Source organism: Venturia canescens, chromosome 7 (assembly GCF_019457755.1).
Source record: "Venturia canescens isolate UGA chromosome 7, ASM1945775v1, whole genome shotgun sequence".
Classification (NCBI taxonomy): Eukaryota; Metazoa; Arthropoda; class Insecta; order Hymenoptera; family Ichneumonidae; genus Venturia; species Venturia canescens.
In genome coordinates, this window is record NC_057427.1 from 16145837 (window position 1) to 16165287 (window position 19451).

The following is a 19451-nucleotide window of genomic DNA, read 5'->3' on the forward strand; positions in this document are numbered from 1 at the left end:
ACTACGCCTATATACTATAATGAAAAAGATAGTAGATAGTCTCGGCGAGAGCCTCAGGAGGCCAGCAGACGACAGGGCTGTCAATGTACTTGTCCCGAACTGCCGAGACTCTACCGAGTCTTGATATCTCGGAAGGTTAAGTCAGTGTTCTCAAGTAGTATTATATTATAGCATAGTATAGTTCAATGCAATCCACTGTACATTTAATGATACAGTTTTCGTTTACTAGCCCCCAAATGGTTATTTATATTTTATGTATAATGAAAATGATTGATATATGATAACAGAAAATTGATTGGTGTAGTAAAAAGTGATTTTTTTCGATTGACAAATGGCTCATACGTGTTGCATTAGGGGATGTCAATTGGCATGGAATCCTCACTCGCTTGTAACATTCCATAGGTATGTAATGTTTTTTTTAAAGATCATGGGTTTGAGGTTATATCAACATGTACGATTGATAATATGTTCCATAACTTTTGTACATAGTGTTTCTGTGTACAGATGATCATGTCCGAAACAAAATTTAAATGCACACAATCGATTCAAATTCAAAAATTCGCAATCGTTTTGGAAAATAAACTGTTGCTCATCAGAAACACTAAATCCAGGCAGATCAAATTATTAATTTAAGCATAACAACCAGACGTAGCTGTTCAGATTGAACCATATGAAAGTAGCATTCAATTAATCAAAATATTGTTGAATCGCTGAAAGTTGAATGTGAAAATAATATCTATTCTAACATTGAGTTAATTAAGGAATTCTTACATCTTAAATACAGTATAAGTGATGAATTGTTAATTTAATAAATGATTTGTTTCTCTAGTTTCCCTCTAAAGAAAGAAAAATTATTGGAGAAGTGGCTTCGTGTTATACCATCTAACACAAAAGTATCAAAACATTCATGGATTTGCAGCAACCATTTTCCATGGAGGTCTATTTCGCTAGTTAATGGAAGAACATACCTGAAGAAAGATTCTGTTCCCACAATCTTTGAACACAATGTACTACTCATTGTATACAGATTATCTTATATTAGTGTTAATTTAAGAATGTAATCTATCAATATAGATCAATATTGGCAAAGGAAAAATTCAACAATACAAAATGCCCATCTAGTACATAGTAACTGAGAATATATTTTTATGCATAGTTCATAAAATTAACTGGCTCTACTACTTTGTCTGCAAAATGTGATTTCTCTTCATGACTAAAAAGGAACAATGCTCTAATCTAAATCTTTGCAATTTCAGGTTATTCAACAATCGAAAGAGAACAGCTATCTAGGAGAAGCTAACATTCAGTATATAACAACTGCATCATAAAGAAGTAAGTTGAATAAGTTCTGCTACATATCAAGAGACACGGTAGCGGCTCGACGCCAAGTATTAAATAAATAATACATCTTCATTCATCTGTAAAATCTAACATGTTTTCAAACAATATGAACATTACAATATCTTAATCTTAATAATTTCGGGTTTTTCAGCAATTAGAAGATAAAAGCTGTCCAAAAGCGGCTAGCATTGAATATGAAACATCTATAATGTATGTACCAGAATTGTTCGTGCATCATGAAGAAGCAAGTTGAATGAATTCTACCCGATAAAAATAGCACTTTTTCAGTCATCTGTGTAATCTTTTTCATGTTTATAAAATTTCGAAAAAGGTTAGTTAACGTTGAAAAGCAATACATGTTTGCAAATAAGAAGAGCACTACAATATCTCGAACTTCACGATTACAGGTTATTCATCAATCAAACGAAGACAAGTATTCAAAAAGAGATAGCATTGAGTATGAAACAGCCATAACGCGTGTACCAGGATTGTTTCTTCATCGGCAAGAGGTGAGTCAGACTGGTTAAATAAGATTCATATATTTATATGTTGTTATTTATATGTTATATGTTGACTAAAGACATTCAATCAAAATCATTCCAAATTAAAATTTAATGTTCGGTATTGATGAAGTATAGTTCTCTACATAGTATTGAAGAAGGTGGAGCTGATGGTATATGTGTTTTAATCGTTTCGATTGATTTTCCTCCATAGTTCTTGAAAAGATTTCATTTTCCTCAAGACTGCATGAGATACTATTTTTCATCAATAAGAAATTTGAAAACAACCAATATCTGAAAGAATAAAAACCATTTTCTTTCAGGCTGCACCAAATAAAGATGTTGCTGTACAAACGATATGGTATCGTACACTTCCATCAGCCGAAGTGGAAAAATTGAGAAAAAAAATTAAAGTACTGCAATCACAACTAAATCGAAAAGAGAAGATAGTCTCAAATGTCCGACAACTACTTTCGCACCTTAAGAGTGAAAGTAAAGATCCAGATCGACTTGAAAAAGCTTTATTGCAACGATTGTCCGGATTCAAATTGGAGCTTTTTCGAAATGAAATCCGTAATAGTGCTGCTCCCTCAAATGCCCGTAGGTATTCTGAAGATATGAGAGAATTTGCATCAACGTTTTATCTCCATTCACCGAAAGCGTACGAGTTCGTCCGGACCAAGTTAAACTTGCCTCATGTAGCAACGTTACGGAAATGGGTAGATACTCAGGGAAAGCAGGATTCGTAGCCAGTGCGTTTGAATATTTGGATAGACAAAATTGTGAGAGAGAGAAAGACAGAGAGAGAGAAGGCTTCAAGACTATGGGTCAGCTGTGAAAAAATTGAATTTATCAATTTACTCTTAGATTTAACAATTGATTTTTATGTATTCTAAGTAGTTTCGCACAATAAAAAAAAATATTAAACACCCAATCATTCATCTTTTCATCCATGGCATGTCAGGAGAATACAGAAATGCTTGTACAGAAACTGCAGCTATTGTCTCCCAAAGGTCTCCCATGATTAAAATATATTAAAGCAAAAGGCGGAAAACCTTCCTCCATCAATAAAGTTCTCTCAAGCCCTTCCAATCATTACAGATTTGTCACTGCAGGATTTCTTTATAAACTATGGCAGGCTGTTATTAACTTCCGACTGCCCGCAGGGCCATAAAGACGGGAGTTATCGATGTTTTCATCATAATTTTTACGAGATTCTTAAATAAAAATATTCAATGTTTTTCAAATAAAAAATTTGTTAAATCCATCTTTCATATTTATGGTTGGTTCTCGCTGTCATTCGATTTTCTGCTGGACTATACGAACAAAGAGAGATTCTATCTCTCTCGTTCCCGATGGCAGATCGAGAGCACGGTCTGTATATTCGTGAAACAAGAGCACACGCTTTCTGTATAGCTATAGCATTATAGCATAAGAAATTTCGACCGATTACAAATTACAAAACTGTGTTCGCTACACCCAGCCAGCTAGGCTACACTTCATTGGTTCGACATTTCGAACGCGATATGCGAGTGTATAAACCATATCGTTGGTGCCTTGGTTGGTGCGTTGTTTATACGACCCTAATGGGCTACAGTTCGACGAGGTGGTCAACCCACCTCGCTTTTCTCTCCAGTCTGCGCATGCCTGTGGTAGACGCATTTGTTATTGTACAGTCCAAGTCCAAACAGAGAATTATTTTCTAATGTACGTTCGTTTCACATTTGAAGTACAATAAAAAATAATTGTTTCATACGGTGAAAGTTGTTTGTTTTGCCGAACGATAAGACAAAATGGTTTGTAAGTGTTGCGTTGTTGGATGTAAGTCAGAATGGAACCCTCTCTCGCCTGTAACTTTTCATAGGTATGCATATGTGGATGTTTATTAAAATAAGTTATGAATGTGAGGTTATGCCGAAATATATGATTCAGTTATTTCAAAATTGATATAAATTATTATTTTCAACGATTTTCAAGTCACCTCCCAACGTTATCTCAATTGCAGTGTAAATGATGATAAATGGTCTGTTTTTCTAGTTTCCCTTGGAAAGACAAGGCATTATGTGAGGAATGGATGCGTATTGTACCATCTAGAACGACGGTTTCAAAACATACCAAGGTTTGCAGCAAACATTTCAAAGAAAATTCTTTCAGCTTGAGTAGCGGAAAGACCTTTTTGAAAAAAAATTCTGTTCCAACAATCTTCCCACACCGTATACTACAAGATGTAAGTAAGAAGTATGGCTATATTTTTTGCTCTTTTTATTCCGTAAACCTGATTATTCTGTATTTACAGATATACTAAATTAAAATGAACAACATAGTATATCAATCTCTATAGTTTCAGATCAATCAGCTGTTAATCAAAAATGGCTCTTCAGAAAACACTAGCTTTGAGTACGAAACAGCTGAAACACATGTACCAGAATGGACTGTACATCATGAAGAAGTAAGCCAAGTTAATTTGAGTATAACTCTGTTCATCTGTAGCATCTAGCATACTTTTGTAAAAATTTCAGAAAAGTAATTCGAATTTGGGAAGCAATTCTTGTTCTCAAATAAAATGAATTATACATTATTTAAATCTTCACAATTACAGGTTATTGAGCAATCGGAAGAAGACAGATATACAGAAGAAGCTGACATTGAGTATGAAACAGCCATAACGCGTGTACCAGGATTGTTTTTCCATCAGCAAGAAGTGAGTTAAACAAAATCCATATATTTATATGTTGACTTTAATCGTTAATATAACATAATTTCATATACTTGAATAGTAATTACATTTAATCACTCTTTTTGCTCAGAATCGTTCCAAATTACATTGAAATGGTTGATTTTGATAAAAAAATGGTATCTTGAAAAATTTCCTAAATTTGAAAATAATCAATATCCGAAAATATAGAAACCATTTTTTTCAGGCTGCACCAAATAAAGATGTTGCTGTACAAACGATATGGTATCGTACACCTCCATCAGCCGAAGTGGAAAAATTGAGAAAAAAAATTAAAGTACTGCAATCACAACTAAATCGAAAAGAGAAGATAGTCTCAAATGTCCGACAACTACTTTCGCACCTTAAGAGTGAAAGTAAAGATCCAGATCGACTTGAAAAAGCTTTATTGCAACGATTGTCCGGATTCAAATTGGAGCTTTTTCGAAATGAAATCCGTAATAGTGCTGCTCCCTCAAATGCCCGTAGGTATTCTGAAGATATGAGAGAATTTGCATCAACGTTTTATCTCCATTCACCGAAAGCGTACGAGTTCGTCCGGACCAAGTTAAACTTGCCTCATGTAGCAACGTTACGGAAATGGGTAGATACTCAGGCAAAGCAAGATTCATAGCCAGTGCGTTTGAGTATTCGGATAGACAAAACTGCGAGAGAGAGAGAGAGAGAGAGAGAAGGCTTCATAGACTATGGGTCAGCTGTGAAAGAATTGAATTTATCAATTCACACTTAAGATTTGGCGATTGATTTTTATGTATTCCAAGTAGTTTTGTATAATAAAAAAAATTACACATCCAATCGTTCATTTTGTCATTCATGGCATGTTAGAAGAAACCAAAAATCGCTCTTTATAGTCACAATAAAAAAATTTCGATGTTGTCGTTATACGTATACGGAAAATAACGCATGATGACACTTCAACAAAAATCAATTATGTTATAAAAATTGCAATCTTAGATACACAAGTTATGTAAAAATGCTTTTGCAGAAACTGAACTATCCGTTCCCAAATATCTCGTATTTGATCGTAAAAGGTGAGTATTTTTAAAATTCACGAAGCAAGGGGCGGTAAACCCTCCTTCAGCTCTCTCAAGATGATAATTGCATAACAGATCTGTCATACAGGATTTCTGGAAGTTTGGAAGAAATTTTGGGAAAAGTTTGGAAGAATAAAAAATCATAAACTATCGATCAATCATTTCAGTTTAGCGGTCAAAATCCAACAGTAAATTTTGAAAAGTTGACAAAGACATCATGGCGTCCTCTTCGCTCTTATAGCTTTCTGCACTGAGGGCGATTTCTTTCTTCTCACATTTTTTAAGATAAATCTTTTTCATCTAAGGAAAACATTTATTTTTTTTAAATTCTTTCAATTCGAAATGAGTATATGAAGTAAGAGAAATGAATATATGAGTAAATGAAGGAAAAAAAATTGTTCAGTGTAAGAATCGAACCCGAGATTTCTAGCTGGGGTGCACTGATCCACGACACTACCATGAAACTGTAAAATATTAATCACAAAATCTATATTTAAATTGTGAATCAACACTTACTGTTTAAATTTAAATAATCTTAATGGAATTAATTCGGACATATTGAAGTCTCTTTTTATAAGCTTCAAAGTATTATGTCAAACATTTTTGGCTTGATCTGATAAAAAAAAAAAACATCAAAACAATGAGGGCTCGAACTCCCGACGACCCGATCCCATACGACTCGCGGGGAAACACTGCAATGACCGGTGACGTCACATTGCGAATGTCAGGCCGCCAAACGACGGATTGGTGGCAGATTTGTCTTCAAGCCGCCCGCCGTGGCCGCCCGTAAGAACTACTGGACTTCTATGTACGTTGAATTCCTTGGTTTCACACAGAACACAGAAGTCACAGGGCATTTGAGTATTTGAGTTTCAATTTCACGTTGTATTGGTTCGTGGCACAGCCACATAAATTTTAAGCATTTGATTTAACACAAAAAAAATAGCCGCTACTTAATATTTTAATTATATGGTACTAATATCCACCAAACGAGCACTGAAAAATATAAATATGAAAAAATGAGAAAAGTTCACGTTATCCGGTCAAAAGTATGGATATGCGTTTGACCTCATTCGCCAAAAATAAGCAGACATAGACTACGTTTACACGGCCCTCTTATTCCGGTTTAGTTATATCAATTTAGATATACAAAATGCATATTTGTCAATATATATAAATATACCCGTCTGTATCTAGAGTCGCGGCAGCGACTCTGAGACAAGTACATTTATAAGATATGACGAGTTGCTGCCAGAGACTCTTTACCGGAGCGATAGCGTTTCCAATTGTTTTCGAAAATTTTCAAAATTTGTTATACAAAACCGGAATAAGAGGGCCGTGTAAACGTAGTTATATATTGCAAACTTGATCGACGCGCCACTGGCGTATGGCGCATGGCGCAAGTGTTCTCCGAGTTCAAAGAGTGTGTTGTTGTGTGAGTGTGTCATATTTTTTCTTTGTTTTACAGTGGTTTTACATAACAAGAGAAAAAAGAAACGAAAGAAAAATATTCCGATGATAGCGAGAGTTTATGTATTCTGCTCGGCGATAGAAGGTAACTTTCTCGCTTGAACTATTTGCTTCTTTCGTCGCGGAGATTCGAAGCAAATCGTGTGTAAAAGTCGTTGGATTGAATGTTATGATTTCGGGAAGATGTTCAATCCTTTCGGTTGCTCGTTATGTCTCCGAAATTTTTAAATGTTACGGCAACAATAACGGTGCTGGTATCATTTGTTCAGATTCGTTTTTTCAAACGATAAACAGACGACAGGTTGAACGGTAAGACAAAAAATTTAATCAGAGCACGTCAGACGTATGCTTGTTTATCGATGTGTCGTATATATTGTATTTATACATACACTTTCATTGTATTTGTGTATATAATATCGATAAAAATGTAATCGAGGTTGTTAAAAACGCTTCTGATATTCGGAAATACCTACAAATTGACAGATCGCCGCGAAATATAATGATAAATATCAGCTCGAGAGCCATGGCTTCAAGTTCAAGTGACAGCTCTCAATGTTCCAAGCAAAATAAACTCGCTCTTGAAAAATCGCCTTATTTATTGCAACACGCGAGCAATCCTGTCCAATGGTATCCATGGGGCGACGAAGCTCTGGAAAAAGCACGCAGGGAAGACAAATTAATATTCCTCTCTGTTGGCTATTCCACCTGTCACTGGTGTCACGTCATGGAAAAAGAATCATTTGAAAATCCTGACACCGCTGAAATCATGAATCGTTACTTCATTAATATCAAAGTTGACAGAGAGGAGAGACCGGACATTGACAAAATTTACATGACTTTTATTCAGGTAGACTTTAAACCCAATTGTTTGCTATCAATATCGTTTGTTTTATAAATAATTATAAATAATTTTGTTTGAGATACAATATACCACCTTTGTATTCTATTTATCAATTGCAGATCATATTTCTTTTTCTCTCCATCTAGACTATTTCAGGGCACGGTGGCTGGCCCATGAATGTCTTTCTCACTCCGGATTTAGTCCCTATCACAGGTGGTACCTATTTTCCTCCTAGCGACAAATATGGTCAGCCTGGTTTTGAGAAGGTTTTAATCACCGTTGCTCACCAGGTATAACACTTTTTTGCCATTCGTTTTCTTCACCTTGACTCTAAAAATTTGCCTTCTCAGTGGCTGGAAAATAAAAAGGATTTGCTTCAATCTGGGTCCAAGATTTTGGAGGTTTTGAAAAGATCTGCAACTTCCAAAAAGAGTTCTTCGGTAAGCAATAACGATGTATACACGCATATATATTTTCTTTCTATTACCAAATTAAACGTTATCCTGGTAAAGGATATTTGTTTCTATTTGTTTCTATTTGGTATGTGGAATGAATCTGTATCGTTAGGGGATCACAGTTTTTGTATTAGTTCCATGTGGTGCAGTTGAATAATCGTTTTTGTTTTTTTTTTTCCAACAGGAAAATGATGTGCCTTCGGTCAATTGTGGTAAAACGTGCGTCGAACAGCTTTCGCAAAGCTACGACCGAGAATTCGGAGGCTTTTCAGAAGCTCCGAAATTTCCTCAACCAGTTAATTTAAACTTATTGTTTCACGAATATTCGCGCGATCCGACCAGCGAATTGGGAAAAAAGTGTCTGGAAATGTGTCTTCATACGTTGACAAAAATGGCGAATGGTGGTATTCACGACCACGTTGGACAGGTGAATGAAGAATAAGTTCCAAATAAGCACTGAGCAAAGCTTTTTTTAATATTTACCGAATTCATAAGGAAGTTAAATTGTATAATGTGCCACAGGGCTTTTCAAGATATTCAGTAGATGACAAATGGCATGTACCACATTTCGAAAAAATGCTCTATGATCAAGGACAACTGTTGCGATCGTATGCCGACGCTTTTCTCGCAACGAAAGATCAATTTTACGCAGATATTCTCGATGACATTGTGACTTACGTGACTCGTGATTTGCGACATCCGGTATAAATTTCTACTTCAATAACAAAAATCTTTATTTCTTTTTGTCACTGATGAATCTTTTTCGTTACATTAACTTTCAATTATCATTTGAAATATTTAGGAAGGCGGTTTTTACAGCGCTGAAGACGCTGATTCCTTGCCCACAAAAAACTCGAAATCTAAAAAAGAAGGTGCATTTTACGTTTGGACTCATGACGAAATTCAGAAGGTCCTCAATGAAAAAGTACCGCATGTGAAAATACTGAGTGACTTATTTTCTCATCACTATCACGTTCAGAAAGAAGGAAATGTTGAAAAGCGTCAGGTGAATTGAAATATTATGTCCGATATCGTTTAGTTCGAAAATAATTGACCTCTTTCAAAGATCCAATTCTACTTTGGAGTGATTTTAATTTTCGGGTTTAAAAATATTTTCCTCAGGACCCGCACGGTGAACTAACAGGACAAAATGTGTTAATCGTTTACGGAAGTGTCGATGAAACAGCACATGCTTTTGGACTGAACACTGAAGAAACAAATGAATATTTGAAAGAAGCTCGTGCGCTACTGTTCAAGGCACGATCCTTGAGACCCCGGCCCCATTTAGACAGCAAAATCGTTACAGCATGGAACGGTAAACGAGTGAACAAATAGAAAAATTATACTCCCATTAAAATCATAAGACAATTATTAAAATTATTCTTTTTTATTGTTGCATCTACAGTTTAATACAAACCTTAACAATGATAATTGCAGGTCTCATTATCAGTGGTTTAGCACGTGCTGGGTCTGTTACAAAAAATAAAAAATACGTGAGTTATGCCGAAGATGCAGCTAAATTTGTCGAACGTTATCTATTCGATAAAACAAAAAAAGTTCTACTCAGGAGTTGTTACAGAGGAGAAAAGGACGCGATAATTCAGCCGTAAGATACGCGACAGCAAATTTTCTTTCAATCAACAAAATGTAGATATTCATGTACCAGCGTTTTTAATTCTCGATTTTCATTTTTGCTTTCTTATTTTCAGAGCGACACCGATCGAAGGATTCCACGTGGACTATGCTTTCCTTGTGAGCGGTCTTCTTGATCTATACGAAGCGAGTCTGAACGATCATTGGCTGGAATTTGCTCAGCAGCTTCAGGATATTCAAGACAAATTGTTTTGGGATTGTGAGAACGGAGGCTATTTCAGTACAACTCTGCAAGATAGTTCGGTTATTCTGCGATTGAAAGATGGTGCGTAGATCGCCATTAGATTTTTCTATATTGAAAAATGACAAATAGTAAGAAAAGTTCAACTTGGAGAGAGATTTTCAGAAAAACATTTTAGCTCTCTCAACAGGACTGTTCGATAAATTCTCATATTCCGATTTCTGTTTTTGAACGCATCTAATACAAATCGCAGATAGCGACGGAGCCGAACCATCGAGTAACTCCGTAGCGTGCAGTAATTTATTGCGGCTTTCATCTTTTTTTGATCGACCAGATTATAAAGAAAAAGCGGGTGCGCTGCTCGCATCTTTTTATCGATTAATCACACGAATTCCAGCAGCGGTGCCAGAATTGGTTTCGGCTCTTTTGCACTATCACGACTCAACGACTCAGGTAACAAACAAAACTCAAATGTTTATTATTGCTTCAGAATAATATAATTGTGATTTTAGTTTTTCGAACCACGAAGGTTCTAATACAAAAATTGATCATTCGATTTAAACCTTTGGCTGCATGCAGACTCAGTTTGATTTTCCAACACCTTCTGGATCCAACGTACTCTTTGAATCTTTAACGAATTTTTCAAGTACTCGCAACCGTAACAAAAATATCGCGAGTATATTTAAACAGTGTCGTATCTTATGTAAAATTGTTATTCAAAAGTCATTCGGTACCAAATCAACCTCGAATGCGAGTGTGAAGGTGTGCGTTCATAAAGTCGATAAAACAATAGTCGAGTCTTAGCATAATTGTTATCAATTTTTATCAATTTACAGTTTAGTATTTTGATTTTTGGTGCATAAAAATTTTTTGTTCACAGATATTTATTGCAGGTAAAAAAGACTCTAGGGAAACTGAGGAAATGGTGAATGTAGTTCGGGAACGATTGATACCGGCAAAGTCTCTTCTTCTCGTTGATCCATACAACCATAATTGTATAGTATATCAAAAAAACGAGATAGCAAGTAAAATGAGTGCCAGGGAGGGCCAAGCGACTGCTTACGTTTGTCGACATCACGCATGTTCTCTTCCGGTCTCGGATCCGAGTCAACTCGCCGAATTGTTGGACTCGCGAGAATAAATCTCTTTGTTTTCTTACGATTATGATTCTTGGGTAATTCAGTGTATACGAATTTGCTGAAATGCATTATAAATTACAAAATTTTCAGTAACAATAAGCTACGTCAAAACAAATCGCATTGAAGTGGAAGCAGTAATTTAGAGGACAAACGAATTGTGATTTTTAGGGAGAATAGATCAATTTTGTGCCTGTGAATTCCAATTGATAATGCTGTGGAAGAATTTTGCATCCCTGTCTGAACAAATTGGAAGATTATTACAAATACGTCAAACCCAGTAACTGTATGATGACAATTATTATACACTTTGAATTTCAAATTTAAAGGGAATATCGTTGGAAACGATTTTGTAATTACTATGCGGAGTGATGAAACAATTGACGAGTTCATGCGTTCGTTGAATTGACAAAAAACTCCACTCTTTTTCTATACTATAATAAAATATTTTATCAGAAAAATTAATTTTTTCCGGTTTTTTTAAATTTATTTATAATCTATACCTGCATCCAAATACCCAACAAATTCCAACTTTTCACTAATTTTGGAACTGTTGACACAAATAAATGTAGCGAGTGAAGTACCCAATTTAGAGTTTCAAAATAAGATGTGGAATTTTTACGAAAAATCAAGTGTGATTACTGTATTTTCATTTTTTTCCAAAGGTTGATAATGGGACGTTATTGAGAAAGGTCTCTCAAAAAATGTTAATTTAATTTCTCTTTTTTGTGAGGTTTGGTGGAAAAAAAAACAATGTAAATTGTAGAGACGTTTCGCGCTGTCAGCTAATCTTTTGATGGATCGTACCAATAAAGCACTCACTTCAACTGTCTCTCTCGGAACGCCCAATTGGCGTTTCATTATTATAGTAGAAATTCAGTAGCTCATACGACGATGTTTTTTTTTACCATGTACCAAAAACAATTGTGGATAATTTTCGAGTGGGGGAGATGTTTCATAGGTTAGAATCCCCGTTTACGATGCTCCAGCTGTTCAAACCCCCCCCCCCCCCCCCTTCTTTCGCTGTAGTTGTCGCCAGTACGCCAGTATTCTCGAATTGTGCAAAATGTGCCAAAAACGTTTCATCTAAAATTCCAACGATTCCAACGATGTTTAAACACGCTTATACTTATGGTGGAAGCGGGTCTTTCGAGCTCGTAAGACGACCAATTGAAGTGTTGTAAACGATGTATAAAAAAAGAAAAATCCTTAAAAACATGTATGTAAACGCACACGCCATTCGGGTCTGACGACAATCGCTGAGACATTCGCGTGATTGAATCGTGTGTGAGATAGTTCGGTAGGAGACGCAACCTGATGGGGATGATGCGAAGATTTCTCCGGATGTTATTGCAATTAGTTCGAGAAGTCTCAGTGAACATATGTATACGTAATGAGAGATTAACGACTGGTAAAAAATAAAGAAATCCAACTGCCGTGCAGTATCTCGAATGAAAAATACGTGAATGATTTTAAAAAAATATTCGCGTGATATCACCGTAAAAATATACAGTAGTAATTGAAAGCAAAAATCTCCGGGTTCCGGTCTCGAATCTCGAACATCGTAAACTACTTTCACCGTTATTTCTATTTTTATTTCTCTATTTTTATGAGCGTGCAACTTATAATATGTTTATAAAGAAAACATTAGTGCTCGAGAAACAATGAGATGAGACGTTTCTGTTATATTTAAGGAATGTTTGTTATTATAGTTGGAGTAAATAAAAGATTATCAATGCTTTAAGAAGATTCCAGAGGTAAGGTTTCCCTCAATTTTTATTCGCTCGTATGATCGTAAATATAATTAACTCCGTTTCGTCGACTTTTTTTTTGGCTTCCTTTCGACGACATTCAACAAATACGAATTCAAATTTCAAGGAAATTTTCAAAGCTAATTATCATTATGTAGTTCATGGATCTTTAACAATATTCCAGAAATAATTCAATATTACTCCAATTTCCCTTAGATGGAAGATCAACGATGGAAGATTCTCTGCACACATTAATTCTCAAACAAAAATATGTGACATCAAATTGGACCTAAGAGAGTTATGAGAGTCAATTATGTCAGATCCATCCACTTCGGTTATCATTCAGAACGGTAGTACCGACGATAAAGTGAAAATGGTCAAAACAAAGTGGGAAAACTTTGAAAATTGGCTGCATTGCATCTGTATTGTCACTTTCGATCTTGAACTTGGTCAAGCTGTAGAGGTAAATATCAGATGAAATTTCTTCATATGTTCATTGGAAAAATACAGTTTCTTCTGAAAATGCATCAACATGGAACATTGGTAGGGGAAAATATTCAACAATGTTGCCGGTCATGCTTTGTGGATATTTAACCCTCATTACGCGTTAAGGAAAAGCATAAAAACATGAGTATGGTTTCAACAATAAAAGAATGCTCATAATTCAATACTTTATCAGAAAAAAATATATTTTTTCTTTGTCACAAGTCATTTCATATTGAGAATTTTTTTAAAATAATTGTGGAAATGTTACAGTTTTTGCAAGAAGTGTAAAATTTTTCAATTCCCACTACGAATATATATATTGGAATGTAGAATCTTCATGAAAGATCTGAAATTTATAAAAAGGATCCCTTCCATATTTAGAAACTAATCGCACAGCGCTATGTGAAATGAATGCTTTAAATTTCCTCGCAATTTCATAAAAATACTTTCTCTTGACATAACTGCTTCAAACGGATGAACTGTCAACAGCGCATTAATATAGATTCGAATACTTATAATGACTCATTTCAGGCAATTTTTCCAAGTCACACGAAGCTTTCCGAACAAGAACGATCGAATGTCTGTTATTTGGCATTTCCGGACTCGAATTCGGGTTGTATGGGGGACACGCAATATCATGTTAGAATAAGACAAAACAAACAGTCTATAAAAACTTTTCAAGCCCTGAAAGAATATGATAGAAAATCCCCCACGTTTCTGCAATCTGACAAAGATTATTATTGGGGGTACGTCTACTTTCGTCAAGTGAAGGATAAAACTTTACCTAGAGGTTATTTTCAGAAGGTAATACTAACAATAAAGTACTTGCACGCAAATGGCACTTTGTGAGAACAAAATAAAGATATAAACTTTTATAAATTTCAGAGTGTTGTCATCATTTCAAAATTACCTTTCGTCAATCTATTTGGTGAAGTATGCGCTCTTCTCGCACCTGAATTTTTTGATTCCGGACCAAAAGTGATGGAAGTCGCGGTTCAGGAAATTGATCAATGGCCTCCGCCGGTTCCCGGACAAACAATTCATTTACCACTCATTGGAACTTTATTTCAGGTTTGTAAAATTTATGAATTTTTTTTCCATTCGAAATTTGTAGCAATCGATTGATATATCTTTTTATTTCTATTCATATAAATTGTGTACATTCCGTTTCAGACTTACATTCCAAACAAAAATTATAAAAAAAACATACCTTCCGTTAGCGCTTTGGATCACGTCACTAATAAACGAACTTTACGTCGTTTAATTCTCACATCGCCTTATGAGAGCGATATGTTTCAAAATTTAGGCAGCGTCGTTTCACACGTTCATCTTCTCTGGGAGCTCGTCTTACTAAGTGAACCGATCGTCGTAATGGCTAGTTCGCCGACAACGTGCGCTGAAATGGTGCAGGCATTGGTCGCGTAAGTGAGCCACATGGTATTTTTATTGTTCGTACCGAACGATTTACCGGATCGAAATAAAGTTGAGAGAGATTGATAGTTTTTATACTTTTTCAAGGAATGTGTGAAAGTCTTTGCATTATAAGCATTATAAAAGTTTCCAGTAAAGTTTTTTGCTTTGTCGGTGAAAGCTTAAAAGACTTGCTGCACTAAATACGAAATGAAAATTCAAAAAATAGATTTCGTTCTTCTCAGAGAATTAAAGTCTGACAAAAAATATTATGAAATACTGTGTATCAATGAGTTATGAGTGAATTTTCTTTCAGAACAATCGCACCGCTAAAGTATTGTTCTGATTATCGTCCTTATTTCACAATTCACGATTCCGAATTTAAAGAATATACGACCGACGCTCCCAGTCCACCTGCAGTAATTCTCGGCGTAACAAATCCATTTTTTGCGAAAACACTCCAAAGATGGCCCCATATCATAAGAATAAGCGAAGGTACAAACGCAGGTAAGTTCTCGAAAATTCTGTCAATTATTTTCACAATTCACAAATTGAATATCAATGAATCTATTTCAACTCGTAATTGATATCGCAGAGGGACAAAAATACAGAATAAAGAGAGGAGAAAATTTGAAGATTCTCGATTCGAAGCCTGGCGTTTATACGCAGTATAAACCATTTTTGCAAAAGGACAAAGCAATTTTGAAAAAATTATTGCGCGGCACTCAAACTAAAAGACCCAGGGAAGTTCAAACGGCCATGTTGAAGCGTCACTTGATCGAACTTACGGAGAGCTTCATGATTCCACTGGAACGATACGTCGCCAGCTTAATGCCTTTGCAGAAAAACATATCCCCTTTTAAGGTGAACTTGACGTCTTCAGTTTCTTCTTATGTTCCATCGTTCTTACAAGAATATTCCGCACCGATTCAACCCGGCTCTGAACCTTCACTTCTCTGATTTTGCCTACAATCTTTTTAGCGCTTTTGTTCAAGCGTTCAAAATTTTTCATAGATTTTTCGGGCGCGATCTCATTTACTGATAATTTTGTTTGAAAAAATGTCATGAAAATCTCGCTTCTTATATAAAAGCTTTCAAGCGTTGAGCCAAAGTGGGCGCAGATGCTTTCCTTATGGAAAAAGCTTTTTTAACTGAAAAAATATATATATATATAAAGATCTGGGCTTTCCGTATTGTTGAAAGGTGTTAAAAAAAAATATATCAACTTTAGTGGCTGGAAGGAACGAGTCATTTACAAAACTTACGGACATATTTTTAGGAAAAAACTCAACTTGATCCACGGTGTTAATTAGTCATGTGTTCTCGTAAATTTCACCTCAACTTCACATTTGAACTCAACTTAGTTGCAAAATGAGAAATTGAAGAGTGATATGGGTATGTAACATGAGAAGTAGTACAAAACTACTATAAAAAGTTACGATCAGAGAGGTGAAGAGTCAGACTCCGGTGTTGAATCGGTGTGGAATGCCTCATATATTCATATGGGCAGGTCCATTACTTTTCGACCGCAGTCTGCACGCTTGGATCAGCGATTTGGCTGCCGATTTTTCCTCGAAATGTAAAGTATAAAAAAAAAACGATTTTCAAACTTCTACTTTTGAGAAAAAAAAGAATTTTTCACTCCAAACGAAAATCCGGTTGAATTCTTGAACTCTTCTTAAATTACTATGTTTACGAAATTTCCCGCATTTTTTAAACGCGGCCGTAACAATCATTTTTCACGTAGACGACTTTAATACGGCTCTAATTTTTTATCTAGGTATATTCTATAACTGAATGCACGAATATTTATATATTATCACGTTCCTTTTAATACTCAGCCTCTCAAAGCTACTTGATTTCTGAAAAATTGCTGTTTTCAAACAGCTGGGAATTTCGTTTACTTCAATGGAATGGCTTGAAATTTTCAAGGAATGTATCTCATTCTATACCTTAACAACACTGGAAATTCTTAGAATCGGTTTTAGCTGGTTAGTGAATTGTACATTTTCGAAATGTTCCAGTTTCACACATCCTACGTTTTTTTATGTTTTTATTTCAACTTGATGCAAAATTAGAGTAAATTCATTACGTGCAATTAAAAAAGTCATTGGTTACGCCATAAACGTGAAAAAAAAAAAAATACGGGAAACTGGAACATTTCAAAAATTTACAGCTCACTAACCAGCTAAAATCTATTCTGAAAATTTCCAGTGTTGTTTAGGTATAGAATGAGGTCCATTCTCTGAAAATTTCAAGCTATTCCATTGAGATAGAAAAAATTGTCAGCTGTTTGACAACAGCAATTTTTCAGAAATCGAGTAGCTTTGAGAGGCTATGTCTTAAAAGTTACGTGGTAATATATAAATATTCGTGTATGCAGTTATAGAATATGCCTAGATAAAAAATTAGAACCGTATTAAAGGCGTCTACGTGAAAAATTATTGCAACGGCCGCGTTTAAAAAATCGGAAAATTTTGCAAAAATAGTAATTTAAAAAAAGAGTGCTAATTCGACCGGATTTTTGTTTGGAGTGAAAACTATTTCTTCTCAAAAGTAGAAGGCTCAAGAAGAAAAATGTCGCTTCATACTTTAGTCTTTAAATCGCATAGAGTTCGCATTAAAAAATCATGGAAATGACTAAAAAAATGACTTCTTAAGAATTTCAAAAAATTCTACAGTGGTGAAAATTTCATGAATGGACTTCAAATTTGTGAAATCATCTTATTTTATAACCTACTTTTTGGGAAAAAATCGGCAGCCATATCGTTGACCCAAGCATGCAGGCTGCGGTCGAAAAGTAATGGATTTGCCCCTATATGTATAATGTTCGTAGTAATTTATTATTTTCTGAATGGCATGACTTTCAAGGCAACGCCAATTCCTCAATTATTCAATCCGGATGATTTCTTGGCGACTCTAAGCACGTCGGGGCCCCAATTAACAACAGGGATCAAAGGCGACTGGATCGGATTGTACCGAAGGTTCTTCAGGTCACCAAATTTCTCCGGATGGTTCCAGTCTCGTTACACCGAACTCACGCAAAAACTGCAAGCCATACAACTGGAAGCGCTTTCACAAGCAGTAAGAATATTTATTCAAATTTTATACGAAATGCTGAGAATTATCAAAAAATGATAAAAGATAAAAAAACAAAACCAATAAATATGAACGCGACTCGGATTTTCACTCGAAGAATGCTTGAAAACTCTTACATCGATTAAGGTTAATGATGACGCAATAAGTATAGATTAAATAGTGAGAAAACATTTTCAGGATTTGAAAACATGGGTACAGGACAAGCAAGAAGTGGAAGTAGTCGACATGATTTTGAGAATACGTCAAAAATTAGAGAAAAGCTACGACGAAAATGTGCCGATCACGAATTCCGTGCGCGAAATGTTGTGCGAAAGGATAAACGATATAACGAGGACACTGCCCGAAGATCTGAAGATAATACTGAGCCAAGAATCTTGACGTTGCCCATTATCCGAATAGCTCTTAATTAATATTAGTCAGAGAGAAAATTGCTCCAAAGGTTTTTCGACGCAGTTCGTCGTGATCCTTAATTTCGTTTCTTCGAATACTCGTTAAGGCTTCATTATGTTGCTCATTAACCATTATTAGAAGCTACGTAAAATAAGTAAATTTAAAAGAAGCCTCGTCAATTGTAAGAACGTCCATCTTACACATGATTATAGGTACAGTCATAATTTCTTTTATTTTCAATCTTAGCATACCCATTACATTCAACGTACGATTGATATACTAATTATTATTGTCATCATCATCATCATCATCATCATCATCATCATCATTATATATACATATATATTTTTTATTCATTTTGACGGCGACCGTCGACTCGTAATTATTTTGCAGAATCTACGACAATATTCGTAATCTCATTATTATATACGCATGCATTACTTTATACCATGAATAAAAATGAGGCGAAAAAAACGAAACGATGAGATAAGTCATGAAATATTGACATCAGAAATGTGAACGCTGATGAGATTAATGTTATTAAAATCTATTTTAATAGTAAATTTTGGGCATTTGTTTTTTTCTTCCATTCAACGAAAAATCTTAAATTGAATATTATGCATAAGCTTGTAACTGTAACTGAAATTTCATCAAAAGATCTGAATTGGAGAAGATAATTATCAAGTTGACGAAGTCAGAATTTATGAAAAAGGTTGGTGATAAAGCAACAACTGATAACATTAATTGTGCACAAAAAACGAAACTTTCTATGAACAATTAAGATCGACGATTTCTATCTTTGGTAATTATAGTGTTGAAAGCGCGCCGAAAATAGACTGTAAAATCAGTTGGAAACCAGGTCATGTTTCGAACTGCTCACACTTGCAACCTGAACAAGATAAAGAGATGCGGGACTCTTATAGCAAGTTTTATGATACTTCATGGGATTCGGTGGTGAGAACCATAATGG

At 35.1% G+C, this 19451-nt stretch overlaps 3 protein-coding genes across 3 annotated transcripts; all 3 read left to right on the forward strand.

Moving 5' to 3' along the window:
- The first annotated feature begins 14 nt into the window (after positions 1-14).
- LOC122414223 (THAP domain-containing protein 1-like) lies at positions 15-5370 on the forward strand. The gene is made up of 11 exons (XM_043425282.1): positions 15-140; positions 355-402; positions 830-1007; positions 1257-1332; positions 1493-1672; positions 1749-1850; positions 2165-3705; positions 3879-4068; positions 4183-4290; positions 4441-4542; positions 4763-5370. The coding sequence occupies exons 7-11, from the start codon at positions 3635-3637 to the stop codon at positions 5186-5188; spliced, it is 897 nt and encodes a 298-aa protein (XP_043281217.1). The 5' UTR covers positions 15-140; positions 355-402; positions 830-1007; positions 1257-1332; positions 1493-1672; positions 1749-1850; positions 2165-3634; the 3' UTR covers positions 5189-5370.
- A 1645-nt stretch (positions 5371-7015) lies between these two features.
- LOC122414235 (spermatogenesis-associated protein 20) lies at positions 7016-11810 on the forward strand. Its single transcript, XM_043425308.1, has 12 exons — positions 7016-7388; positions 7563-7926; positions 8067-8210; positions 8271-8360; positions 8560-8802; positions 8898-9077; positions 9178-9381; positions 9498-9690; positions 9813-9981; positions 10085-10293; positions 10463-10662; positions 11090-11810. Exons 1-12 carry the CDS (start codon positions 7249-7251, stop codon positions 11348-11350), a joined length of 2397 nt encoding a protein of 798 aa, XP_043281243.1. The 5' UTR covers positions 7016-7248; the 3' UTR covers positions 11351-11810.
- Positions 11811-12372: 562 nt separating this feature from the next.
- Positions 12373-19044, forward strand: LOC122414238 (protein DENND6A). The gene is made up of 9 exons (XM_043425316.1): positions 12373-13102; positions 13313-13559; positions 14114-14386; positions 14468-14653; positions 14756-15003; positions 15309-15499; positions 15588-15856; positions 17864-18076; positions 18269-19044. The coding sequence occupies exons 2-9, from the start codon at positions 13410-13412 to the stop codon at positions 18467-18469; spliced, it is 1731 nt and encodes a 576-aa protein (XP_043281251.1). The 5' UTR covers positions 12373-13102; positions 13313-13409; the 3' UTR covers positions 18470-19044.
- The last annotated feature ends 407 nt before the right edge of the window (positions 19045-19451 follow it).

Bases quoted from the DNA above. Each gene is read 5' to 3' on its own strand.
- LOC122414238 (XM_043425316.1), top strand. From the start codon at position 13,410: ATGTCAGATCCATCCACTTCGGTTATCATTCAGAACGGTAGTACCGAC. The intron at 15,004-15,308 runs GTAAGTGAGCCA...ATTTTCTTTCAG, and splicing joins ATGGTGCAGGCATTGGTCGC to AACAATCGCACCGCTAAAGT. The intron at 18,077-18,268 runs GTAAGAATATTT...AAACATTTTCAG, and splicing joins TGGAAGCGCTTTCACAAGCA to GATTTGAAAACATGGGTACA.
- LOC122414223 (XM_043425282.1), top strand. From the start codon at position 3,635: ATGGTTTGTAAGTGTTGCGTTGTTGGATGTAAGTCAGAATGGAACCCT. The intron at 3,706-3,878 runs GTATGCATATGT...CTGTTTTTCTAG, and splicing joins TCGCCTGTAACTTTTCATAG to TTTCCCTTGGAAAGACAAGG. The intron at 4,543-4,762 runs GTGAGTTAAACA...CATTTTTTTCAG, and splicing joins TGTTTTTCCATCAGCAAGAA to GCTGCACCAAATAAAGATGT.
- LOC122414235 (XM_043425308.1), top strand. From the start codon at position 7,249: ATGATTTCGGGAAGATGTTCAATCCTTTCGGTTGCTCGTTATGTCTCC. The intron at 8,361-8,559 runs GTAAGCAATAAC...TTTTTCCAACAG, and splicing joins CTTCCAAAAAGAGTTCTTCG to GAAAATGATGTGCCTTCGGT. The intron at 10,663-11,089 runs GTAACAAACAAA...TTTTGTTCACAG, and splicing joins ATCACGACTCAACGACTCAG to ATATTTATTGCAGGTAAAAA.